Genomic DNA, 27,330 nt, shown 5'->3' with positions numbered 1-27,330 from the left:
AGAAAGTAGATGGTAGTTGCCAGATTTTGTGAGGAGGAGGGAACAAGGAGTTTCTGTTTAATAGGTACGGAGTTCCAGTTTTGCAAACTAAAAAGTTCTGGTGATGGATAGTGGTGATGGTTGCACTATATGAACATGCTTAATACCACTGAACTGTACACTTAAAAAGGTTAATATGGTAAATTTTATGTTATGTGTATTTTACCACAATAAAAACATGTTACTAAAAAATAAAGTTGCGTCCAAAGTTTTTGGAATATTTCTACTTAAAGACATACAAAAGGAGGTCAGTCTGGGGTTATTTAAGAGAGAATTCCGTTTGAAACCGGGAGGTTAATAACTTCTTAAATTACCTTTAAAGTCAAGAGCTGCCAAAGCATCTGTATCCCTATATCAGTATGATTACTAGTTCAACGTGATAACTGCCCAAATATCAATATACGCATTAAAAAATTTTGTCAGAGATAGGTGTAGGCTAAAACGTTTCTGTGTTTTCTATATAACATATAACATAACCCTTTAGGGGGAAAAGGGAATCTGCTATTCCATTGAACTGACTTTTATTGAAATATGTGGCCAAATTTCAAGCTAAAGGGCAGCTTCCCCCATATGTGAGGGGTCCAGGGTGGTCAGGGGAGTTTTGAAAAGTATCCAGGGGTAAACACTGAGGATAAAATAAATAAATACTCTGCTAAATACTGAGGATAAAATTAGAAGTTTGGGGATTTTCTTTGATGTATAGATAGCACATTTTAGCATTTGAATTGTAGGAAATGTTGTTCAGGGGAGTAAACAGACCTATTTTATTATAATATGAAAGACATTTTAGAAAGCATATTACGTGTGTGTTTTTTTTTCCTCTCAAGGTGATGAGGCACCCAGATCATGTGTCATCCAGTGTATATCTGTGGGCTCATCACGAGAAACTCATCATCATCGACCAGTCGGTTGCCTTTGTGGGTGGGATTGACCTGGCCTATGGAAGGTGGGATGACAATGAACACAGACTCACGGACGTGGGCAGCGTGAAGCGCGTCATCGGGGGACCTTCTCTGGTTTCCCTCACAGTTAGTAAATTTCACCTTTATGGACCTGCATATAAGGGACACAGTTTGTATAAGTGTGTATTAATAGTGTGATTGGTTGACTGATGGATTGAATGAGAGGTGGCATATCCCTGGAGAGGTAAAGAACATTGAGTCCAACACAGACCTGGTTTCAAATACCACTTAGTGAGTCTGTAACTATGCATCTGTTAATCTCAGTTTCTTCTCTTGTAAGAAGAGAAAACAGATCTGATAGAGCATTTGCTATCTCATAGTCAGTTCCTTTGCTTTCCATTTAAATTCAAGATTTAGTTCCTATTTGGGAAAAAAGTTCATAAACAAAAATGTGCGGCAAAATTGGACTTTAAGTTAAATAAGCAACCTTATTACAATTAGCTGCCAAGGTTTTTGAAATCTTCCTTCTTACAAACATACAAAAATAGGATAGGTCAGTCTGGAGTCATTTAGGGAATTCTATTTGAAAGCAGGAGGTTAATAACTTCTCAAAGTATCAAATCAAGAGCTGCCAAATCAAGAGCTGCCAAAATCTCTAAATGCCTGTATTTGTAACTTGTTACTTCAACTCGAATGGTTGCCAAATATCAGTATGCTTATTAAAAAGTTTGACGGGCTCCATCTTATTTTACTGCTGTACATGTTGGTGACTTTTCTGGGAAAACAGAGATTTAGTGAAAAGGTAACGGGGAAAATAACTGACAGAAAAAGCATCGCTTACTTAATATTTATCAGAGGAAGAAGTTCAGTAGCTCAACAGTGAGTATAACTCATGTAATTGTATTTGAAACCAAAAGGTTAATTGGCATGAAATTTCTGGCCCAGTGAAAGAGGAACTATAATGGACTTCCTGGTATCCCTTTGGAAGTATTTAAACAGCTCACAAGAATCGCCCACTGCCCTGTGGCTGACCTCACACATATTATTGTGTGTCTCTTAGGGAGCCTCCATCATGTGTAAACTTTAAACTGGAATTCAAAGGCCACAGTGCAGCTTATCTTATGCAGTTTCTTTTCTTCTCTTTCTTTTTCTTGTTTTTTAAATAATTTTCTCAGGCTGAAACAACAGAGTCTATGGAATCCTTATGCCTCAAAGATGAAAACGAATCTAACAAAAATCTGCCCGTCCTGAAGACTGTTGATGATGCAGATTCAAAACTGAAAGGAATAGGAAAGCCCAGAAAGTTTTCCAAATTCAGCCTCTACAGGCAGCTGCACAGACACCACCTACGCAACACGGACAGCATCAGCAGCATTGACAGCGCCTCCAGTAAGTCATCATCTGCACTGGAATTTATCTCAACAATGCTCTGTTCCTCCATAGCCAGACACTGTATATACCTGTTTGCAGAACTTGTCCTTCTATAATGGAGTAAAGTGAACAATGCTGAGAAGTCATTATATCATCCTATTCAGTCTCATGCCATTTCACGGCTCTGTTCGACCCATTTTAGAACAGATTTATTGTTTTATTCACATCACTAGTCATTACAGCCACAATTCATGCTTCTAATGGTTGTAGAATGACTAAGCATTTCTGAAATAACGCCGTTATAAAGGAAAAAGAAAAGTATTAGGTGTACTTTATAAACTTTTCATATAAGAGATTTCATGTCTCTTTCTATCCAGAAATACACCCAGCTTTTATCCTCAAACATCAGATTTTCTACATCTTATAAATTTACCATTCTTTAAGATTTGTCTTAAAGCTCTACAGTTTTCTGTTGCACAGAATTTGTGACTGATTTTATAGCCTCGCCTTGTTTTTAAAATGATTGCAGCTGCTTCTGAGTTTAGAAAACTTGGTATATTTATATCTATATCTATATCTCTTTGTAAAGAAAGAACTCTCAACTTTCTCCAGGTGATTGTAATCACTGTAGGAGTCGTCAGAATTTAATCCATGGTCTAAAGCCCCACTTGAAACTCTTTCGCTCTTCCGGTGAGTCTGAGCAGGGGCTCACTAGACCTAACATTGGTAAGTGATGTGTGAAGCGCCACAATCTCTGTAGGCTTCAGCTTTTGCTGCATGAGCAGAGTGACTGTGTCTCTGGATTGGCTTTCCATTCTCACAGTTTTCACCCCACGTATACTTTTAGAATTGATAATCTGATAAGTTTCTCTAAGAACTAGGTTCTCGAATAAATTAATCAGGGCCTAAAATATGGTGGAATGAAGAGGAACTTGGCAATGGATCAGATTTAGTAACAAGTGATCATCATAATAAATAACAACCATAGTAAAATTGTGAGCTAGCGTTTACTGTGTGCAGGCTCTGCCGCTCACTGCCCCGAGCGCTTGTGGGGCTTGGTAATAACAGTGTTATCTCCTTTTTACAGACGAACCAGGCAGGGTTAGGAGATGATAAGTGATGTGCCCAGAGAAGTTCTAGTTTATCAGTCTCCCAGAAGTCATGCTTCAGACTTGTGATTTAGCAGATATGCAGATGACTACATCAGGACCTTTTGGCTAAATTCTTAAGGCCACAGTTCTGTGTACTATTTAGGAGATGGCTGAGATAGAGCCCAGCTAGCATGGCTGGCTGTGAGTCACTTGTGGCTGTCAAGAGCTGATGACCCTGAACGTTAAGCTGGACCTTGAGCAGTGGTTCCAGCATTCTGTAGTCTGGAGACCCTGCAACTTTTAAACTGATTAACCGTATATAGTGAACTAAAGCTCCCATGTGACTGTTAAGTACATTTGTTCGTCTTAAATCACATTGATATAAAATACGTAAACAACATTGATATATACTAAAATATGGAGAAGAGCATATGTGGGGAGACATTTTCTTTATTTAACATACAGCTAGTCCTTGATGCCTGTGTGGATTCAGTGATAGCTCACAGTAATTCCTGCGCTCCGTAGAGCGTCCTAGCCCTGAGACAGGGCACTGGGGAGTCCAGAGAGCCAGGTCAGGGGTGCATGCCGGGGCAGACATTAAAGATAAAAGGTTGCAAACAGGTCCAGGTATTGCTTTGTAATTCCAGAGTGTGGCTTTGCTGCGTTAGGACTGATGATGAGATGGAGGAATGAAGTTGTGAAACATGAAGTCAAGGGGACTGAATGCTAGCGTTGCTGATAACAGGATTGGGGGCAAGTGGAAAAGAAGATGCAAGCTGGGTGCAGACTACGTTAAGTAATTCAGGCTGATGGTAGGCTGAGGGGGTGATCACCATAGTGGAGAACTAGGGACAGCAATGTGGGTGGTTTTCAGGTGTTGATGGAAATCCTCTCCCTAATAAACTGGATACACGTCCAATGCAGTGTTTTTTATTGAGAGAGAGAAGAGAGAAAGTAAACAACCTAAAATCCAAGAGTAGAGGATGGAGGATGGTTGAGAACATAATGAGCAGTTCATTCCCTTGATGGAATTGCACAATCATTAAAATCTGTAGGGCTTCCCTGGTGGCGCAGTGGTTGAGAGTCCGCCTGCCGATGCGGGGGACGCGGGTTCGTGCCCCGGTCCGGGAAGATCCCACATGCCGCGGAGCGGCTGGGCCCGTGGGCCATGGCCGCTGAGCCTGCGCGTCTGGAGCCTGTGCTCCGCAACGGGAGAGGCCACAACCGTGAGAGGCCCACGTACCGCAAAAGAAAAAAAAAAAAAAACTGTAAGTGGGGATACAAAAATAAATGTATATGACTCATTTGTTCTTTAAATAAGTACTTACTGAGCTCCTATGTCAATCACTGTTCTAGATACTAGGGATGGAATGAACAACACAGACAAAATTCTGTTAACTAGTAGGAGAGTAAGGATGGGAATTGTATATACAAATAGATCATCAAACACAACGTGTCAGGCGGTAAGAATTATCATGGAAAACAGTACAGCAGGGGAAGGGGGGAAGGGCAGAGGGGAGGAGTTACTATTTTATGTGGGGAGGGGGTCAGAGAATGCTTTTCCAATGAAGTGAGTTTTCGAGAAAGATCAAAAGGGAGAGAAGAATCAGGATAAGATAATGTCTGTGGGGAGGGAGTCCAGCCAGGAGGAGTAGCAAGTGCAGACTATGAGGCAGGAGGGGATTGGTATGTTCCAGGAGTGGCTGAAGTCAGGTGGGCTAGGGGAGAATGATAGGAGCAAAGTCGGAGAGGGTTGGGTAGATTATAGAATTTTGGTTTATACGTTGAGTGAAAAAGGAAGCCATCAGATGGTCTTTCTTGAGCAAAGGCCAGACAAGGTCTGATTTGCATTTTTACAAACGTTTTCCTCAGAGCAGACAGGGGTGGCAAGTAGTGACCAGGCAGGTACTGAATACATCTTGAGGTGGAGCTGACAGCATTTGCTGATGCACTGCATATGGGATGTGGGGGATGGAGAGGACTCTTTCCATTAACTACATTAAGTTACAAATTTAATTTTTTAATAGGAAAAAAGTTAATTTACTTAAATAGGAAAGCCAAAGGATAGTTGAGTCCTTCTGGCGCAGTGCTTTGCAAAGTCTATTCCTTGCATCCTGGTGTTTCTCAGGGGGGCTCTGAGGATTATACTGAGGGCCCCGGACCCTCCTACCTCTATTGGTACCTGAAGGCCCCGGACCCTCCTACCTCTATTGGTACCTGTGTCAACCAGAAAAATCCCACATATATTATTTTATATATTGGACTGCCATGTGAATTTGTATTGGGAAAAAAAAAGGGAAGTTCTACTATTAATAATGAAGGAAGTTTAAAGAGCACATCTCTACATTTAAATCATGTAATGACCTAAACGTATATTGTCTTATAGGACTTGAAACCCAAATTAAGCACAGAGTGACTCTTCATTATAAATTTGAAACTGAATGTTTACTTGAGTTAATAACTTCCTTTCCTGAAGATATGAACTGGATCAGCTTCTCTGCAATGTTTCACTTGAATGGAAAAGGCCATGGCTGAACGGGGCTCCTAGCGAAGCCCGGGTTGTTTTTTGTTTTTGTTTTGTTTTTTATGCTTCATCATGGTTTCCTTTGTTTTCCATACTTTTTTTTTTTTTTTATGGTCTGTGTTTTCTTTTTATAAATTTATTTATTTATTTATTTTTATTTTCGGCTGCATTGGGTCTTCTTCCTGCACACAGAGTGTACACGCAAGATCACTGTGGGTTTTTAAGTAGAAAAAAACTGCACTAAAATCAGCTCATCTTAAACGTGATTAGTAACTATGGTAGATTTCTATAGTATATATTTTAATTCAAAATCACTCAGCCATCTTCAAGATTTTTTTTCTCTTAAAATTATGTTGCAAGAGGGAGAATTTCAAGCACGTTTCCTTGATACAGTTATTTTTAAAGGGTTGAATTTTTTTTTTTTTTTTTCGGTACGTGGGCCTCTCACTGTTGTGGCCTCTCCCATTGCGGAGCACAGGCTCCGGACGCGCAGGCTCAGCGGCCATGGCTCACAGGCCCAGCTGCTCCATGGCATGTGGGATCTTCCCGGACCAGGGCACGAACCCGTGTCCCCTGCATCGGCAGGCGGACTCTCAACCACTGCGCCACCAGGGAAGCCCAAAAGAGTTGAATTTTATTCTTCTTATATTCAGTAATTGTTTGCTAATCTTTTCCTTTTAAGCAAGATTTAATATATGGCTGATGGGGAAAATAATTCTTGCCATTTAGTTGAGACAAGTGTTTCAAACTCAGATATCTAATTATAAGGGGTAATGAAGAGTAGGTTAAGTCATTTCTAAACTCTGTTTTCAGTGGTGTAGAATGTATAACACTTATTTTCACTCTCAAAGAGCTTATTGTCTAATAGGTAAGTGATGGTATTACTAACCTAGTGCCTTAGTAATTCATCAGGGGGAAATATCCTCTGGCAAGAGTTGTCAGCGAAGCCTTCTCCACAAGTGTAAACCTGATCCACAATGCCAAAATCCAACAAGTTTCAAGAACCAAGAGATTGAAAAATATATGTATATAACTCACTGGGGACCTGTTTCAGAACTGGCTGTGAATATAGGCAGAAATTCAGTAGGTAGAGACTAAGAAGGGAGAGAAACAGGCACTCCAGGTAGATGTTATATCTTAACACACATATGAGAAATGCCAACAACAAAGGGGGAAACCAACAGCAAAATGAAAAGACAACCTACTGAATGGGAGACGATATTTGTAAATGATATATACAATAAGCAAATAATATCCAAAATATATAAAGAATTAGTATAACTCAAAAACAATCCAACTAAAAATGGGTAGAAAAGCTAAAGAGACATTTTTCCAAAGAAGACATACAGATGAACAACAGACACACGAAAATATAGTCAACATCACTAATCGTTAGGGAAATGCAAACCAAAACCAGAATGACATATCACTTCACACCTGTTAGAATGCCTGTTATCGAAAAGGGAAAAAATAAAAAATGTTGGCGACCATGAGGAGAAAAGGGAACTTTCATGCACTGTTGATGGGAAGGTAAATTGGTGCAGCCACTTTGGAAAGCAGTATGGAGATTCCTCAAAAAATTAAGAATAGAACTACTGTATGATCCAGCTATCCCATTTCTGGGTATTTACCTAAAAAATACAAAAATAAAAACCTAATTCAAAAAGATATATACACCTTTATGTTCATTGCAGCATTATTTACAATAGCCAAGATATGGAAACAACCTAAGTGCCCATCAGTGAATGAATAGGTAAAGATGTGGTAAATATATACAATAGAATACTGCTTAGCCATAAAACAAGATGAAATCTTGCCATTTTCAACAACATAAATGGACCTTGAGATTATTATATTAAGTGAAATAAGTCCGATGGAGAAAGACAAATACTATGTGATTTCACTGATATGTGGAATGTAAAAGACAAGGAAACAAACACAGAAACAAAATAAACAAGCAAACTAAACAGAAATAATTATGGAGATACAGAGAACAGAGTAGTGGTTACCAAAAGGGAAGGGATTGAGGGAGGTGAAATGGGTAAAGGGGATCAACTGTATGGTGATGGATGGAGAATAAATTTTTGGTGGGGAGCATGCTGTAGTGTATATAGAAGTAGAAATATAAGGTCATACACATGAAACTTACATAATGTTATAAACCAATGTTACCTCAATTAAAAAAAAGAAATTAGAAGATTCTGGATTTTAGAAAGGTAATACAATACCTATACTCTATATTATGTTACACTCCTGGCAAAGTCCAGGAAATACCCTATAAGCAAATCATTTACATTCGTGCAACATCAAGTGGGATAAATAAAGATAATAACCTCAAGTTCACGTCAGGTTTTGCTAACCAATGAGCTGTGAAGAAACATTTGGATTTTCAGAGCTTTGGGGTTTTGGAATTGCTGTTGATAGGTAGTTAATTTGTATGGATTGGGCTGGTGGGATATAATTGTACCAATATCTGGAGAGTCTTGAAAGTCAGGCTGGGTCATTGACCCTCATTCCTTAAATGCTGGAGAATCCCTGGGAAGGTGGAATTTGGAGGGGGTGGGGGGTGGAGGGGAAGGGTAGGGGAATAAGGGTGGTATTTTACGAAGGTCATACTAGAGACATGGGGAGTCTGACTAGCTTGTTCCAGTGAATAAGAGAATCTTTTTTCAGAAGAAAGAATCCGCAAATTTCAGTAGGATTTGAGAAGTGGTGATGGGGAGGTGGGTGGAGAAGACAGTGAAGAAAAGAGGGGAGCCAGAGGTGATTCTGAGGTTTTGCTTGAGAAACCATGAACAGAAAGCAGAAATCTCAAGGGAAGACTTGATTTTGTAGGAATGATGGTGATTCTAGTGTTACACATGAGTTTATAGTTTGGTGGGACAACTAGGTAGATGAGGTCAAGTGAGGCATTGGACGTGGCTGTAGATCTAGAGCCCCAGTGAGAAGCCAGGGCTACAGGGGTACATTTAGGGGAAAGCTGGGGAAAACCTTGTGAGGGAGGAGCTAGGAAAGAAGATCAAGAAGGGTGAGTCGGAGTAATGGTAGAGGAGTGCAGCCTTGGAAGCCAAGAGACGAGAGAAAAAACAGGAGGATGTGGCAAAGTCAGAAGACACCGGATGAGGGGCAGGAAGATACCCTCTTCCCTGGTGGCGCAGTGGTTGAGAGTCTGCCTGCCGATGCAGGGGACACGGGTTCGTGCCCCGGTCTGGGATGATCCCACCTGCCATGGAGTGGCTGGGCCCGTGATCCATGGCCGCTGAGCCTGCACGTCCGGAGCCTGTGCTCCGCAACGGGAGAGGCCACAACAGTGAGAGGCCTGCATGCCACAAAAAAAAAAAAAAGTTCTTCATGAACTTCAGCAGCCAGAGTCTGGGCCACCGATGGATGAGGCTTACAGTAAACTGGCATGAAAAACCGGTGCCAAAAGACAAGGCAGATGCGATTATGAAATCAACTGGAGCCAGATATAGACTAATAAGAACCACCTCAGGTCGGCATTGCTGATGTAAAAAGTCCTCCCTTCCTGCTCGTACGTGTTCATGCAATTCTGAGCAGTAATCGCAGTAAGTAGGAGTATTTTGTTCTGTTTAGCCTTAATATTATTTCATTTGTTCTGAGGAGGACCCTGATTTATTTGGACTAGTTTTGGCCATGACTAAAACCAAAACCAAATTTGAACTGTGAGCAGGTTGAATTCAATTAGCACCAAGATCATTATCTGAGACTGAGAATTTGCTTTGTTTTTCTTATCAAAACTGATTATTAGGTGAGATTTTTAAACAAGTATATGTGTATACATATAAAGATTTAGCCTGGAGTTTCTCAATTGATGAAAACAAATTTTATATATAATATATATATATATATATATATTTCAGAATTGACCCACTATTTATCTCGTTCTCTGTCTCCTTTTTTTCTTTTCCTGTTTTTTTTTATTTTTTTTTATTTTTTTTTTCTTTTCCTGTTTTTTTAATAAACAAAGTGCCATGCTTACTATAAAGAGCCTACAGGTGAGCAAATAGACCTACCAGTACTTTGGCCTTTCAGTCTTAGAGAGCAGGAATATAAATCACTGGGAGAAATCAACAGAATTTTATTTTTAACATTATTGAGTTTTGTTCATTGTTAACATTTTAAGACATTTTCCTTTTACAGAAAATTCCAATACCGTTTGGAGGTTAATTATTCAGTCTGAGATAGAATACTAGCAGTATGTGTGGTGATTGTTTAAAAACTTTTGCTCTGCAAATACTTACTGATTGCCTACTGACTGCCAGTAGCTATACCAGGCACTGAGGAGACATACTCCCCGCCCCAAAGTTCATAGATGAGTGAGTGGGGAGCAGGGAGGAGCATCCTTACACAATTGGGTCACAGAGTCAGAGGCCCTGAGGTGTGCAACTGTTAATGGTTCTACAGCAGTGCTAGGGACTGCCTCTCCCTGCTGGGATCTGGGAGGTGTCTCTAGGACAGATGACAGCTAATGTGGCTCTTGAAGGAGGATGAGGAGTTCAGACCAAGAGGGAGGGAAGAACCTTCTAGGCAGAAGGAATAATGTACCAGCTGCATGATGAACCAGGCCTGTCAAAAGCAGTGAGAAGTACGGTGTGCCTGGGGTCTGGGCTGTGTGAGGAAAACAAGGACCAGAAAGAGAGATTGTCAACAGCTTGAGAAGAGCTCTCTGTGCATACTAAACCCTTAGGATTTGACCCCCTCTAGGCAGTAGGTCATCCTAGAAGGCTTTTAAGCACGGAGTCTGCATTTTTAGAAGGACAGCTCTGGGGCAGTATGTTGGTAGGGAGACCAGTCCGGTACTCTTACTGGCTCCTGCACACGGTACCATTTATTCATTCAACAAGCATTTTTGCATCCAGTGTCTATCTGTTAAGTGTCTCTTTTGTGCCAAGCGCTGCATTTTGTGATTTGTAGTTTTGCTGGTTTTCCTGCTTAGTTGTCTTTGTGATCAGCATATTCCATAAACATACAAACTATTTAAGTCAACATATTTACCCTTAAGTAAAATGTTGCCGACAAAGTTCTTTGTGAAATATTGCAGTGGATTGCTGCTTTTGCGCCTGTGTGGTCATGAGCTTCTGTCTATTGTTACACTACTTATGGATGTCATTTATAATTTTAGAAAAATAGAATGTTAAAGCCCAAAAGATCTTAGATGTCATCTGGGCCAAATGTTTCCTTTCACACATAAAGGATTTCTGACCCAAAAAGATGAAGCTCAGTGTCACTTAGCTAGTCAGTTCCAGGGCTGGAACACAGGCTGTCTGCAAATTTGAGGTTCTTGCATTTTGAGATGCAAAAGACAAGAATGATACATTAGATGTGCACCATTTTGGTTGAGGAAAAAGAAGGACATGACTTCTTTATGGCCTCTGCATCTCATGTTCCTCCACCTGACCTGACTTTACTGCTCTCTCATAGGCTCTCCTAGCAAGTTCTTTATTCACAGTTAACCCTGTGATCCATTCCTCCAGTGATCTGGTAGATGGTGAGAATAAGAATATTAAATTTCACTGCCAAATGATGAACCTGATTGTAGTCCCAACTACCCACTAATAGTAAATTCATGAGGGTTTTAAAACCTTTTCAGTCCACAGCCTTATGAACACATGCTGTCCTAGTTATGAGGCTTAAGAAGAAAAGTTAAGAAGTCTTTAGGTGTTTAATAAATAAGAGATGAGCCTCCCTCTCTGGGGTCCGCCTGAACCAGTCTCTGAGTGAGAGTCTTGCTGCATTTACAGACACGGGCTCCATCCAAAGTTTGCAGACAGGTGTGGGAGAGCTACATGGGGAAACCAGATTCTGGCATGGAAAGGACTACTGCAATTTTGTCTTCAAAGATTGGGTTCAACTTGATAAACCTTTTGCAGGTAAGTACCATGGTAGTGGGTGGCTGCTTATATTTTGTCTTTTCCTTGTCAGCATCTCAACAAGTATGCATGTGCATCTTTTGTTTTGTTTTGTTTTGAATATTTGGTAAAACACTGGAAGCTATGATTCAGTCATGTACTTAAGGGCTTTTCCTTATAGTAAGAAAAGAAAATGAAATAGAGCTTACTTGTTGGAAATCTCCAGCTTCCATATAGGCATATTTTAAGGGGGTAATAGTCTCTAATTCTCCAGGAGATGGTTCCCTTCCTTTGATCATCTCCTTTTTTCTGCATATCATCTTCATCTTCCAGCATTAAAACAACACATTTCAGATTATCACTGTGCTTGTATATCTAACAGGAAATAAGAACGTAGCTTAACATTATTTCAACAGGATAAAAAAGAAAAATGTAATGTCAAGTACACAGCTTTAAATAATTTGTACCAACTCACATCTGCCTTGCCTAGTGATTATCTAATAAGTGAAGTGGAAACATATTTGGGAGAGGTGCGTAGGAGACTGTGTTCCTCACTGTGAGATCTATGTTTCTCTTGGCTATAAAGGTATTGTTCTATCCAAGCCAAGTAATATACACACGGTGGGCATTACCACATTTTCTTATATGTATCGTGGTCAGGGTCAGAGATGGGGTCAGATGGCTTGTGTGCCTCTGGGCACAGAAGTTAGCGAGGACCTTGCCTGGTGCACCCGGGCAGATTTCATTGACAGGCACTCCACCCCCCGGATGCCATGGCACGACATCGCCTCTGTAGTCCACGGGAAGGCGGCTCGCGACGTGGCCCGTCACTTCATCCAGCGCTGGAACTTCACGAAGGTACATAGGTGGTCTTATCATGATTCAGTCCACATGAAGAGAGACAGGCCAGGAAAAGGAGGCGAGAAGGGGCTGTGGTAGCCGCAGCTGTGCTACCCATCCACTCTTGGGTGCCCGGTTGTCAGAGTGCCTGGGTCTCTGAGCAAGAGCAAAAGAAAAAGAAAATGTTCCTGAACTTTCACACCACAGACAATTCAGAGGGTGGAGGGATGATGCTGCTATCACAGCCTATGGTTTAACCCTTTGAACACTTGGGACACTCCGTGTCGTTTAAGCACCTGGCCGGGGCTGATAGTCACGTGGAGGGCTGTCGGCCTACTGTAGGGGGATGGGAGCCTCGTTCAGGTAAGAGAGCTGGAGCTTGCAAGGCCTTCCAATCCTGGCACTGCCCTGGGCCCATATTGGTACAGCCTTCTGAGAGGCGGTTCTGAGCAAAGTGAGTAGTATGAGAAAATGGAGACATTTTTCTTTTCTCCAGTCTGTGTCTTCTTTAGTATGATGTCTTCATTACTTGTAAGAATTTGACCTAACATTCCTAAGTTAAGTACCTATCGTCTAGGTGTTATTAAGATTCCATTTTATTTATAGAATCTTAATAAATAAAATAAATAAAATGGTTTTATAGGCATTTTTGTCCCTACAATTTGGAAAAAGATTTAGTTTTATTAACAACTTAAAGTGTCCCCTTATTTTCATTTAAATAACATTATAGACAGTTAGTGGGAGCTCTTAGAAATAGTGGAAATATTTTTAACAAGAATTTAGAGGCAAATGAATGAATAAATAAAAGGATAATATTTTTAACTTATTGGACTGACAAAGATAAAAACGCTGCAGTTACCTACAATTGGGTTTGGGATCTATGATGGTCTTATACCTTGCTCCTGGGAGGATAAATTGGTACAACTGCAGAAAACTTTTTAAAGGTATGTAACCTTTGACTCAAAATCTATTTCAGGTATTTAAGCTAAAGAAATTACTCAATAAGTCATTTATCTTGACATTGCATCTAATAATTCATATAAAATGAGAAACAGCTGACATCCTCATTGATAGAAATCGTTAAACAAATTATGATTGTTCCATGCCATTTTACTATGAAATTATTTTTAAATGATATATAGTGCTTTACTGCTGTTGCAAGATATCTACAATGTAGTAAAAAAATCAGTTTATAAAATAATACCATTTTTGCAATTGTGTACTTCTATAACTCCAGGTTGTATTTAAGTTTTCTTTAAAAATACAAAGCAATAATGCTCACTTGAAAAGGTAAAAGAAGGAAAAAGGGAGTTTTCTGTCCCTGGGAAATAGACAGAAAACAAAAATAAATAATCTATTGCCTCTTCACCTAGAAACACCCATTGTTAATATTTCTTTCCCTTTTTCTTTTTCAAATGAACCTGAATTTTTTTTTATAATCACAAAGTAAGGAAGACTGGAACTGTTTTTTCATTTGAATCTTTTTTACCTGATTTTTCTTTATTTTAGATTATGAAACCAAAATATCGGTCCCTTTCATATCCTTTTCTGCTTCCAAAATCTCAAACAACAGCCCATGAGTTGAAACACCAAGTGCCTGGGTCTGTCCATGCTAATGTACAGGTAAGTCTGGCTTTTCTTTTCATGAAGTACTACTGGGTAGAGTCACTCTTACGGGACTAAATGCCTATTGGCTTCAACAATAAGGACAACTCCAAAGCAAATCTAAATAGACCTTTTAAAACTTAGTATTGTATTTTCTATTTTAAATGTACTCAATTTATCCTCTTGTTAAAACTCTCATATAGGTACAATAAATGCATATCTTTAGAAAAGGCCACTCAAGAAGAGGCTTGTCCTGTAATTCCTTCTGAAGTGACTCTAGCAACATGATACCCAGTAAACCTGGAGCTGATACCAGTGAAGCACCAGGAATATGGCTGAAACTTAGCATCTAGGAAGCTAGTTATAGTTCAATCTAATTTGAGTTCCTAATTAACCAAATGCCTTTTAGAGACACTTTTAAAAGAATGAGAAATTTGCTTATTAAAGTAACAAAATTTAACCACATCCAGTACAACATTCTCAAATTACAAATAAGAAAATTAAGACCCAGTGAAACTTTGAGACTTGCCCAGGGTCATCGAGCTGGTTATCAACAGAGGTGGAGCTTGAAATCCTAGTCTAGTCCACAGTTACCCAATCTGCTCCCTGTACCAACTCCAGCTCAAGTGTCTTGAGATCATGCAGGGACAGAACTAGGATTGCATTGCCTTTTGTTCAAAGTCATCACTGTCGGCGTCAAATGTATTGTTTAAGTACAGAACAGATTGGTGTTTTTCAAAGGCAAAGGGTGGGATGGAAGGGGTGCAGAAATGGGTGACAGGGGTCAAAAGGTACAGCTTCCCATTTTACTCTTAATAAGTCCTGGGATGTAATGTAGAGCATGGTGACTGTGGTTAACAGTACTGTGTTGTATATTTGAACGTTGCTAAGGGAGTAGATCTTAAAAGTTCTCATCACAAGAAAAAAAATTTGTAAGTATGTGAAGTGATGGATGTTAACTAAACTTATTGTGCTAAAAGTATTTCTTAAGTGAAGATCCAGTAGTCTGCTGCTGACATCACTATTATGGATTCATTTAATTTGGATATGGATTCTGGTGAATATGATTATATAAATGAAACGCCTGAATCAGTTACTTTGTACTACGTGCAAGGAGAGGTGTGTGTATCTAAGAAATAAAAAGACATTTCAGACCGTAGATCAAATAATAGAACAATCAAAAAGATAAATCACTTAAGAGAATTACCTACAGCAAATACTTCGTCATCCCAGGCTAAAGGAGATAACTAATTTAAACTTAGAGGCACAGATAGATATGCATTCATATGTAAGTTAATGAATATTTTATGAACCTGTTTAATTTTATTCTACTTAGAGGGAAAAATAACCTGTGCTGTAAGATAAAATAGGAGCCTTGATATTAAGAAAATAAGAGAATTTAATTTAATATTTGAGATGGCATTAAAATTGACTCAGTGATCAACTTATCCAAGTTAGCCGATGCTAATTAAGCATCTGTTGAAAAGTTATTTCTGAGAATTGTGTATTTTTATGATTAGCAAAAGATGGTTTATCCCAGTGTTGCATATACAGACATCTTCTAATGTTTTTTGGTAAAGCCCTGGTTTATGTAATCTCTTCCTGCCACCCTGATGAGGCAGATAGATGCTCCGCATATCCGCCCTACAAAACGCCTCCCTTGGTTCACCTTCTCCCTATTAGTGGATGTTGTGGTAGAAATGGTGCTAGATCAGTGACTTCTCAACATGCTCACATGTTCATCCCTGACATGCCCAGGCTGCCTGCACTCTACAAAGCCAATTGATTTGAAACGAAGTTTACCAAGACTCATTAGTTCATTTATTCAGTCAGTTTATGTCTACTAAGTGCCATCTGTTTGCACAGTCAAATCATCAGTGCACACCTGGATACTGAGGAGACAGACAAAAGGAGTTCTCTGCCTCTGGAAAAGGAGTTAGATGGGGGAGAGGAAGATGTGATGTTAAAGAATTCAGTTAACAACGCAAGGTGTGGTCTAGGACCAAATGCCAGTCTTGAGAGTATGGACCAGCATGCCATGAGAGGTTGGCAAATGAGAGGGACAGAGCTGGGTACCCCCTTTAAGGAATAAGTCTGCTGCTCAGAAGATGGTAAAACCCACTGCAGCAAACCATTTGCTCTTGAAGAGGTAGTAGATGAGGTTCAGACAGCATAAGGCCAGATTGGGGTTGCCCTGAAGTGCTGGCCTGGTTCATTTCGACCTGATCCTGGAGGCATTAGTGAACTTTGGAATGTTTTTTTGTCATCTGAGAGGAAGCATGATACATGAATGTTTTATGAAGATTAATCTAGATCAGAGTTTCCCTAATTGGGTTTTGTCTGTGAAATGCTAATAGCTATTCCACAAAAAACGGTTTCCATGGACAGATAAGTTTTTGCAGATTTTTAAAATATAGGATTTCTTAGTGCCTTCGTTATGTCAGTGTGCATAATGAAATTACTAAGACTGAATATTCTATGAGCATTTCCCAAGCTTAATTGATGTAGGATCTCTCAATGTGTCACCTATTTCCGTTTTTCCAAACAAACACACTTTGGGACCTAAAGTTTATACATGTGCAAAACTTATAAGACTAGAAGGAGAATGAACACAGGAGACAAGTAAAGAGACTGCTATAGTAATTCTAGAATACACTAATTTTGTGTTTATAAATTAGTATTCTTTTTCTTAAAGAAGACTCCCCCATAGTTTAAAAAGTTTTAGACCTCACAAAGCACCTACTGGTTGCCAGTAGATGTTTTGCAGAACTGCCAAAATAACCCCAGTTGTGAAAACAGGGGGCACCACCAGGCAGTGCATCTTTTTGAAGACAGGAAAATCTGAGATGACCAGACGCTGAAGAAAAGTAAAGAAATTACTCTGCTCCATTTCTCCTTTTCTGTAAAATTCTGACCACAGTATTGTTTCACTTCACATTACTTACTGGCTCTAAACATTATTCACCTTGTTCTAGGCATTGTTGTTGTCAAGTTATGAATGTATAGTGCTTAGCGGGTAAAAGCAATAATCTAGTCCAATCCCTGGTTTTCCAGAGAATCCAGAAGACATCAGGGAGATAGGGACCTGGCTGTGCAGGAGGCTACTTAAGATTTAAAAAGTTTATAGTCGTATTTTCAAGTCTTTCACTTTCTCAGTTACAGTGTGGCAATAGCCAAATGACTGTTAAATACTCTTGGTTGAGAAATTTAATAAAACGTAATAAAAGTCTTCTTAGTCTTTTTAACATTGATTTTAACATAGTTTTTAACATAGTTTATTGTTCATAACATAACTTAGAGACCACAGGCTTAATTAACTGGAAAGGAGCGATGTAATGTAGCCAGGGGAAGGGGCAGACTGTATTCAAATTCCTGTCTCTGGGCTTCCGTGGTGGCGCTGTGGTTGAGAGTCCGCCTGCCGATGCAGGGAACACAGGTTCGTGCCCTGGTCCGGGAAGATCCCACATGCATGGAGCGGCTAGGCCCATGAGCCATGGCCGCTGAGCCTGCACGTCCAGAGCCTGTGCTCCGCAACGGGAGAGGCCACAACAGTGAGAGGCCCGTGTACCGCAAAAAAAAAATTCCTGTCTCACTACATACGAGCTGTATAACCTTGGGAAAATTATTTCACCTCTCTGAATGTGTTTCCTTCATCTTTAAAACAGGAAACACAATAGTACCTGTCTCATAGGGTTGTGGTGATAGTTAAATAAATTAATCCATGCAAATCACCTAGAAGAGTATACTAGTTTGAATTCTATCAATATTAGCTGCAACCTTCAGGTATTCCCTAGTGTTTTCAAAAGTTTGCAACAAAGAAGCTGACATTTCTCTGGATGGGTCACAGGCTAGTTCTGGATACAAAAATCTTTATACTATTTATACCATATATATTGAAATGGAGAGAGAAAGAGCATTGGACACAATAAAGTAAATACTAGATAAAATTCATGTTGTTCTTGGGCTTCCCTGGTGGCGTAGTGGTTAAGAATCTGCCTGCCAATGCAGAGGACACAGGTTCGAGCCCTGATCTGGGAACATCCCACATGCCATGGAGCAACTAAGCCCGTGCGCCACAACTACTGAGCCTGCGCTCTAGAGCCCGCGAGCCACAACTACTGAGCCTGTGAGCCACAACTACTGAAATCCGTGTGCCTAGAGCCCGTGCTGCACAACAAGAGAAGCCACTGCAATGAGAAGCCTGCGCACCGCAACAAAGAGTAGCCCCTGCTCGCCGCAACTAGAGAAAGTCCGCGTGCAGCAACGAAGACCCAATGCAGCCAAAAAAACAAAAGATTTAAAGAAAAAAAATTCATGTTGTTCTTTCATCTGCAGAAGGGAACCCAGTTATTTAATTTTTTAATACAAAAGCACTGGGCCTGATCACCCTTAGGCATGTACTACTGGTGATTCCACACCAGCTACGTGCATAGCTGTCACAGAAGCTATGGCCGACAGGGCCGGCCAAGGAGACTAGAGCTACAGCAGCCAGAATGGAGACCTGTCCTCACCAACATGAATTTCTGCTTCTAAAAATGTCATCCAGACCTGACAGCTGACTTCAGCAACTTCCACTGACACTTTAAAATAATCTTGGGTGTTTCCCCTCAGTGCTGGGTATTCTCAGAAGCCTGGCAAGAACACTCAGAGAAGGCATAGCAGGAGACAGGCGTGGGGAGGGGGTTGGAAGAAAGATGATTCTGAAACTGCTTAGGCACAGAGTTTATAAAAGAACTTGTTTTCTCCCTAAAAAGAACAAACTATGTTCCTGAATGCTTTTGTTGCCACTTACGATAAATGACCAAGACAGAGGACATCTGACATTTCTATTAAGGTAAAAGAAAGTTCTTGATGCCAAATTAGCGTTAACACGGAATCGATACGTGGAACAATCCTTTTTATTAAATTGGGCAGCTTATAGCAGAAAAGTCATTTCTTAGACGGTCATTGCCAAGAAGTTCTACCGAACTGAAGGAAGTAATTCCAGTGGAGTCATGTCTTCAATCTCTTTGTCTATTAAAAGAAAAGAAAAATATATAAAGGCAAATGTAAATGACATTCAAATTATACTAGTGGAAAAATTTGTTCCTACACTTGGGGAAAGTGTCCAAAAGACACTCCAAAGGATGTCAATGTAGGAATCAATGTAGATTTCAAAGGACAGCAAAGCGTTTTGTATAGTGATAGAACAAAGTAGGTAGGGAAGGGTGAAAGAAAGCCACTTGATTTATTTCTAAGGAAGTTCCTTAACATAGAAGCTGCTTTCTGTTTATGGACCAGGGCTTCGTACAGTAAGGCATCTTGCTGTGGGTCTTGACTGGCTGAAGCCACGTGAACAGGGAGTGTTCACTCAGTGCCCAGCATTGCACTAAGTTTTTTATGGAGTATCTCATTTAATATTCACCAGTCTATAAATTACGGTTCTCTTTGACCCCATATTTTACAGATGAGGAAACTAAGACTTTGAGAGGTTATTACACAGTGAGTGTTGGACGGGATGAGACTGGATTCTAAGCAGCCTGCTTCCAGAGGCTGAGGTCATAACTGCTCAGCAGAGAGACTGTTTCCAGTAAGTCCCAGGATGGTTGTAACCACCAAGGGCCCCAGCAAGGCAAAGCTGCATGTCATGCTTGCCTTTTGATATTATCCTCTGTTGCCGCAGACCCAAATCCAGCCCAATCCAGCCCCAACTCTCCTTTTGTTTTCTGGCTCCAAAGAGCCCTCAAATCTGCATTTTTTTCCTAGGACTTCTCTCCCCTTAAGTCTTATTCTTCAAAAAGCATATTCTCTTCTTTTCCTTCAGCCTCAAGTTTAACTTTTCACTATTGCTCAGGCCAAAGGAACATCCTATTCGAATAATGACACACTGTGATGTGAATGGATGACGCTCAGCTGTAGAAAAATGGTTCTTAGAAGGAAGAGCTTGGAATTCCCTGGTGGTCCAGCGGTTAAGAGTCTGCGCTTCCACAGCAGGGGGCCTATGTTCGATCCCTGGTCAGGGGAACTGAGATCCCACAAGCCACGTGGCACAGCCAAAAAAAGAAAAATATGGAAGAAAGAGCTTGGTAATCTGAGGCAGATTCTTGAACAAAGTCCATTTCTGCTTCTCCTTGCCTGCAGTGCTTCTCAATACAGACTGGAAGAATGAGGCCCAATAATTTGAGCACTTCTTTTCTCTCCCCAGCCCATGCCACTTGTGAGCTGCAACATGGAGGCCAACTTCTACATGAGAGACAAAAAAAATAGTGCTTTTGTTCCATGATTGACTTGGGAGCTCAGAGAAACAGAAAAGAATTAAGATATGTACTGAATTTGTAGGGAGTAAAAGCGTTGCAGTAAGAGAACGGGAACTTGGGACAAATACTAAGAAAGTTTTGAAAGTTTTCCTTCAGGAAGAGATTTCTGTATTTTAAGCCACATATTCAGCTTGGGCCCACTGTATGTAAGGGGATTAGAGCTTGTAGATAAAGAGAAGGTTATCTTTTAAGAAGTCAAAAAATAGGACACAGTACAAAGGAAAATGACTGGTTTTAGTTACAATCTTGAGGCGAAAACATAAAATCAGAAATATGCCCTTTATAAAGGGCATAAATATACTTTAAAATTGTGTTTTCAAACTTGAGGTTTGAAAAGCGTGGGTTAGATTTGATTCTCAATCTACTTGGGCCAGTAAGATAAGCCACATTTCTGTGTGTGTAAGGAGGAGTTTGAGGCTCGTCTCAGTTACATTGGATTGAAACAGAAATGCAAGACAAGTTAGGTCAGTTAAGAAAAAGAAATGAGTAAATCTTAAATTTGAAACAAAAGTAAGTCAATCAAGATGTCTTTGACTCAGTAGATTAGTTTACAGATTTCCTAGAACATCAAGCATTTAAAGCAGTGGAGTTGGTCCCTGGTTCAGGGGTAAAAGAGAAATTCATATTTTCAATTTATCTTGTGGTGATAAACAGATTTTAACTAATCAGAATCCTAGTAAATGCATCATAATTCCAAGTAATTTTTTTCTGTATTACTTGAAAGACATGTTCAAGTTTAACCAAAAATGATGACTTTTTAAAGTTAAATGACTTTTCATTTTGAGAAAATGATGTAGATTTGGATCCAGACAATAAGACAGGTAATGCTGAGCCCCCTTAGGATGTAGGCAACCCCCCACTTCTATGGTTTTATAGGCCTCGGGGGGCTCCCCTCTACTTTGCTTATGCTTTCCCACAGGCGGATGCCAAAATGGTCTTCTTTTGGCTTACAAGTGTACTTAATATAAACATTCAACTGCCTTTAGAAAGGAAAACTTTTACCATTATCCTTCACAAGAAAGACGGCAGATATGTGACCTTCCTGCTTTCCCTTCATGGCCACCATTGGCCTTCAACCTTAGATTTCTTCCCCAGTGTGTCTAGTCCCAAGAATCCATTCTTCAACATAGCTGTTCAGGAAGACTTGGAATCAGTTAGTCTTGACCTTTGAGTTGAAACTTGCTTGACACTCCTGATTTATGTATTATGCAAATGAGCTTATTAAGCCTTTGAAGCAGCAAATTTTTGAGAGTGTGAAAGGAAAGAAAGTATAAGGTTTTGGGATTTGAGGGCAAGACTAGGACATTACCGCCAAGGTGGTATATAAACTTTGCTCATAGCTTTTTAGAGCAGTAGATCAACCATATATCAAATATCTACTATGTGCTGTGTAACATAGTGCTTTGTGTTTGTTATGCCATTTTTTTTTCTTTACAACAGCTCTATGTGGGAGTGTGTGGGTGGGCAGATGTGTGTGTGAGAGAGAGACAGAGACAGAGAGAGCAGTCTCAAGTGTTCAGAGGAGGAAACTGAGCCTCCGTGATGTTAAAATGACTTGTTCAAGGTGAAAAAGCTAGTAAGTGCAGAGCAATAGTGCATATCTCAAGAGTTCCTATCATTCCAGTATACTCTGCAGTTTTATACACTGTTTCCAGAGTAATATAGAATTGGATCAGGATGGGTGGCAAAAGAATCTTCTCAAGGTTGCCTGCATTTTAGGGCTATGCTCCTTAGCAACAAAATTCAATATAAATTTGGGTGGACAAAGAATGGAAACCTCTATTCGTTCAACCTTTGTTATTTCTGCTGATGAACAATAATGCAGTTCCTTGAAGATTATGTGAATCAAGCTATTTTCCAAGGGTGCATTATATTTACCTAAATTTTTCTTCTGAGATATTTGACTATTCTTATTCACAGTTAAGTTTTCCAATTTCATTTTACAGATGCATCTGATAAAATTAAATAAAATGCTTTGAGGGAACTATATTGTAATAAATACCTCATAATGAATAAAGAAATAACATTTTGAGGATGGCACAATCAGTTTTAGCAAGTATCAGGTTTGAATTTCAGTAGCCTTATATGTACAATTTTTAAAGTTATTGATTAAAGCAAGAATTTTACCAGACCTTTTATATATAACAGATATAAAACTGATTATGTATTAGATCACTTTATGAATTTCTAAGTATGGGCTATTCTTTTATTTTCAATTTCAGTTGACCTCATGAGGAACAGTTTCAATATATATTTCAAACCAGGATTAGTGAATATATTTTTATAGTGATTCTTCTGTGATGAAACTCTATTGCTTAAGGAAAGTCAAGTAATAAGCATTTATTGACCACCTACTATATGACTAACATTATACTGGAACCCTAGTTAGAGTGCTGAAAAAAAATTACAACCAATGGATTCTTAGTGTTGAAAAAGCCTTCCATGTGGCCAGACTGTAGCCTGGCCGGACTGCAGTCTACTCTGAAGCGTCTATGGCATGATCCACCACAGCTCAAATACATCCTCTAAGTTCTCATTAATAACAGCAAACACTTATGTACCACTTACTAGGTGCTTGGTCTTCTTCAGCTCACTGCACAGTAATTAATTTAATCCTCTCTACAACCCTATAAAGTGGATACTCAGTTTTATAGAACAGAAATCTGAGGCACAAAGAGATTGAGAAACTTGACCAAGATCAAAGCCACCAGGTGGTTGAGCTAAACTTTGAACCTAGGCAGTCCCACTGCGCATCTGTGTATTTAACGTATATTCAGGTGTCTGAGCTGGATGCTCTTGTTGTAATCCAGGAGGAAGCAGGTGAGTGTCTGAATAGAGGGAGGTGGTATGAATGAGAAAGTTGAGAGTTGAAGTGACACACCAAAGATCAGACAGCTAATTAAAGCCAGAATCAAGATTAAATGTCTAAATGAATCTATTTGTCTTTTAGAATGTATTGTTCTGAACAGTATCTACTTGAGGGAAAAAGAGTAATCACATTGTCAAGTCAGAGCTAGGGTGACTGTATCTATCATATGATTCAAACCGGGACACTTCTGAGAGTAAAAGTGGTGTTATTAATACATGAGGCATTCTCGTGTGATTGTGGGGCTATAACAGAAAAAGAGTACAGATGGTCACCCTACTCATAGCCACCAAAAGAGGTCCTTCTGAAACGCTCTTTGTAGAAACCACACCTCCTGGTTTCCAGTCTTGAATGAAAATAATCCTGGGGGGAAGAATATATATTCAGGATTTAATTTCCAGCTGGGCCCCTTCATTATGGATGATGTTTAAGGACCAGTTCCCTACCTACCTACTCTGCCTTGGCCCACACATGACACACAAGCCACTGTAATCAATTAGTTGTTTGGAAGAAAAAGATGGGCTTCATTTATTAATACCTCTGGTGTCACCTCCATTGTCTCATGTTCGCTCATTTCTGATTGCTGCCTTATAGTTGCTCCGTTCTGCTGCTGACTGGTCTGCTGGTATAAAGTACCATGAAGAGTCCATCCATGCTGCTTACGTCTATGTGATAGAGAACAGCAAACACTATATCTATATAGAAGTAAGTCTTGCTCGTGTCAATTGGTATGACAACCTGCCTTCCTGTAAATACCACAGAGACTGCAGGGTCCCCGAACCCAGGACCTGCTACATTAATAAGTGTATGTTGAGATGTGAAGAGGTCACCTGAATTTTGATTCCCCCAGCATACCTGACATTCGCTTTGCATTTTAATTAACTCGGGACTCTAACAGGAATCCCCCAAATCCTTATTATTAAAATGTATCAATTCGTAATATTATCAGCCAGAAATATCACACCGTGGAGACGTAGGTTTTGATTTGGCTTGAGTTGGAAGGTGTAAATGTGAGGCATGTGCCGCTTCAGGAGAGCACACGCAGGGGTAAGCTGTTAACCTAGAGACCACTGGATGCCTCTGGTTTGGGGATGTTGGAGTGGGGAGAGGGCAGGAAAAGGAACATGGAAAAGGGAGATGTAAGAATAGCGAGGGCAAGTACCAACTTCTTCAATTCTGTGTCAACTGCCATTCATTATAAAGCTTTTTCAGTTCTCAGAGTTTGTGTGTAAAGACTAGGAGAAAACCCGTGGGTACTGGATTTAGTTTGGGAACCTTAATTGTGCTTCAAAGTAGATCTGGAGCTAGTTCAGAGCACTTGGAAAATCCTTAAAAAATAAAAAGCCGTGACAATGGAAAGATAACTCAGAGCACATCTCTCTTCTTTATTTTAGTATTTTCTTTCCCACTGAATTTAAAAATATATATGGAGAGAGATGGGGTCACTGGAGAAAACCATTCTAGCCCTACTTTCCTTCCCCTTGAGTCCTGGCCCTATCCCCTTCCATGAAGTGACAATTAATTAAAGGAAAGTGGGAAAGAATTGGAGCTTAATTTATTTTACAGGCCTGGAGAAAGAGAAGGCTGATTAAAACTATTAGCAGACTAAATGCAATGTGGTATCCTGGATGGGATCATGCAACAGAAAAAGGACATTAGTGGAAAAATTAGTGAATTCTGAACGAAGTCTAGAGTTTAATAAAACTAATACTATTAGTGTTATTAATTTCAACAATTATACCATAATAATGTAAGATGTTAATGGCTGGTTCATCTGTTACCCAGCATCCTTTTGCTTTGTCTCTTTTTAGTAGTATTAAATCAGCCTTTCTTTGTAACGCTACCACAGTACTAAATGAGGTCAGGAATGCCACATTAACACACATGGCTGTGGACAGAAACTTGGTTGAAATGCCTGTAGCCGAGGTAAGCAGTTGGCATTCACCCTGCTCCCTCCAAAAAAGGAGAAGTGAAGGATGTGAGTCTGTGCTACAGCTGCTGAGGAATGCTAAGCTTCTCTGTGATATGAATTCAGAACAAACACGGTTTGGTTGCCACTGAGATTTTGATTGTTTGATGCCCTAAAGGGAAACATATTCTCAAATGAGTTCTTGTCTTCCTCAAAGTTTGTCTTCTGGAAGCTGTTTACAGCTTTATGCACTTAAGTTTAAAAGCGTGTACAATAGTAAAAATGATAATGTGGCAAAAGGATGATAATCCTATTTCGAGTCATTGCCTATATATCACTTTACCTAAGATGATCAGCAAAGATTACTCTGTGATGATTATACTTATAAGTTACAGGTGTGTTATAACTATTTGTATAGTAAACAGAGCATGTGATACTCATAATATTTGTACCTAACTTTCAACAATCCATAATGTAGCAGCTGAATCTTCCATACCATTATAATAATAATGTTGTACCCTGGTTCCTAAGTAACAGTTTTAAAGAATGTTGCATGAATCTATAAGCAGAAGTACTTAAAGAAAAAAAATAAAAATATTTCTCTTTCCATCTTATTGGTTTATTTGTATAATGCAACATACTTACAAAAGAGATTTGTAACTACTTAAAATAGAAGTTCGGGAATAATAAGAGACCTAAACAAATGAGATAAGATCAAGGCAGATACTAGGAAATAGTGGAGAAAATTAGGCCAGAATTCTGCCATCTACCCTGTTCAGAAATAAACTTAGCATGAGATAGAATGTTTACCAATATGGAATTTTTAATCAGAAGCATTTATACAATATGTGAATCTGAAAAACCTGATTTCTCTATTAAGTTCAAAATGTTCCTACCATTCTAAGAATGTAGCTTACAAGGAATTTGCATGGTTAAATAATAATTTAGCTTTCCACTTTACTAAGATGATATAGGTAATATTGCTTAGAAATGCATGAGACCCAGAGTGACATGAGACTTCTTTTATTCCCAGTGTCATTTACTTTCCCGAGGTGATTTTAGGAATCAGAACATGTCTGCTAGGTGAAACATTTTTAAAAACAATATCAAAGTAGTTTTTTGTTATATACCACATTTTCCTTATATGCATGCTACTAAGATAAGAAAAACTTGTTATAAATCTCATTTATTTTGTGTAGAACCAGTTTTTCATAAGCTGCGCTGATGACAAAGTTGTGTTCAACAAGGTTGGCGATGCCATTGCTCAGAGGATACTGAAAGCTCACAGGTAAAGTTTTTGCCATTTTGGTAGGAGTTGTTACTGCAGATGTTCTTGCATTTACTGCTAAAATGACTTTTGAAAGCCCATTTTTAAAATACTGTCTTTTTCTAACAGGCATGACTTTGGTTCAACTACCAGTAGGTTACTGATTCCTTAAATCTGAGTCAGTTGCTAAAAATTTTTGAGTCCATTTTTGAGGGGCTCTGAATGCTTCCAGAGCACAGTCATTTTTTCCTGGCCAGTCTCTTTCCCACGCATTAGATTTGTGATTTGATTTATTTAAAGGCAGACAGTGAGCTGTGTTCACTTAAAACTCAAAGCAAAATAGTCATAACGTTTTTCCATGGGTTATATTTAAATTCTTTTTACCTTCTGTCGTATTTTTTCAGCTCATGGGATTATTTTCTTTAATAACACTTCTATTAAGATATAATTCACATACCATACAATCCACCCAAAGTGGACAATTTAGTCATTTGTAGTATATTCACAGAGTTGTGTGCAACCATCGCTGAATCAATTTTAGAACGTTTTCATCACCCCAGAAAGGAACTGCACACTTATTAGCAGTCACTACCCATTCCCCCTATTCTTAGCCCCTGGCAACCACTAATCTACTTTCTTTCTCTGTAGATTTGCCTGGTCTGGTCGTTTCATATAAATGAAATCATACAATATGTGATCTTTTGTGACTTGCTTCTTTCACTTAGCTTAATGTTATAGAATGTACCAGTA

At 39.4% G+C, this 27,330-nt stretch overlaps 1 protein-coding gene across 10 annotated transcripts in view; it reads left to right on the top strand.

Moving 5' to 3' along the window:
• PLD1 (phospholipase D1) overlaps positions 1-27,330 on the top strand; it is a 206,841-nt gene that overhangs the window by 128,363 nt on the left and 51,148 nt on the right. For 7 of the 10 annotated variants that reach the window (XR_004349783.1, XR_004349782.1, XM_032631634.1 and 4 more), the window contains 8 exons: positions 867-1,067; positions 2,117-2,330; positions 2,925-3,038; positions 11,690-11,818; positions 12,537-12,655; positions 14,147-14,260; positions 23,999-24,109; positions 26,513-26,601. Coding sequence is in view for 8 of the 10 variants with exons in the window: in XM_032631634.1 (XP_032487525.1) it covers positions 867-1,067; positions 2,117-2,330; positions 2,925-3,038; positions 11,690-11,818; positions 12,537-12,655; positions 14,147-14,260; positions 23,999-24,109; positions 26,513-26,601 (1,091 nt within the window). In the remaining 2 variants the exon portion in view is untranslated. The remainder of the gene's footprint in view (positions 1-866; positions 1,068-2,116; positions 2,331-2,924; positions 3,039-11,689; positions 11,819-12,536; positions 12,656-14,146; positions 14,261-23,998; positions 24,110-26,512; positions 26,602-27,330) is intronic. The other 3 variants (XM_032631637.1, XM_032631642.1, XM_032631636.1) reach the window with 2 other exon arrangements.

This window comes from Phocoena sinus, chromosome 4 (assembly GCF_008692025.1).
Source record: "Phocoena sinus isolate mPhoSin1 chromosome 4, mPhoSin1.pri, whole genome shotgun sequence".
Lineage (NCBI taxonomy): Eukaryota > Metazoa > Chordata > Mammalia > Artiodactyla > Phocoenidae > Phocoena > Phocoena sinus.
The sequence above is the reverse complement of the archived record's forward strand: the minus strand, read 5'-3'. Positions and strand labels throughout refer to the sequence as shown.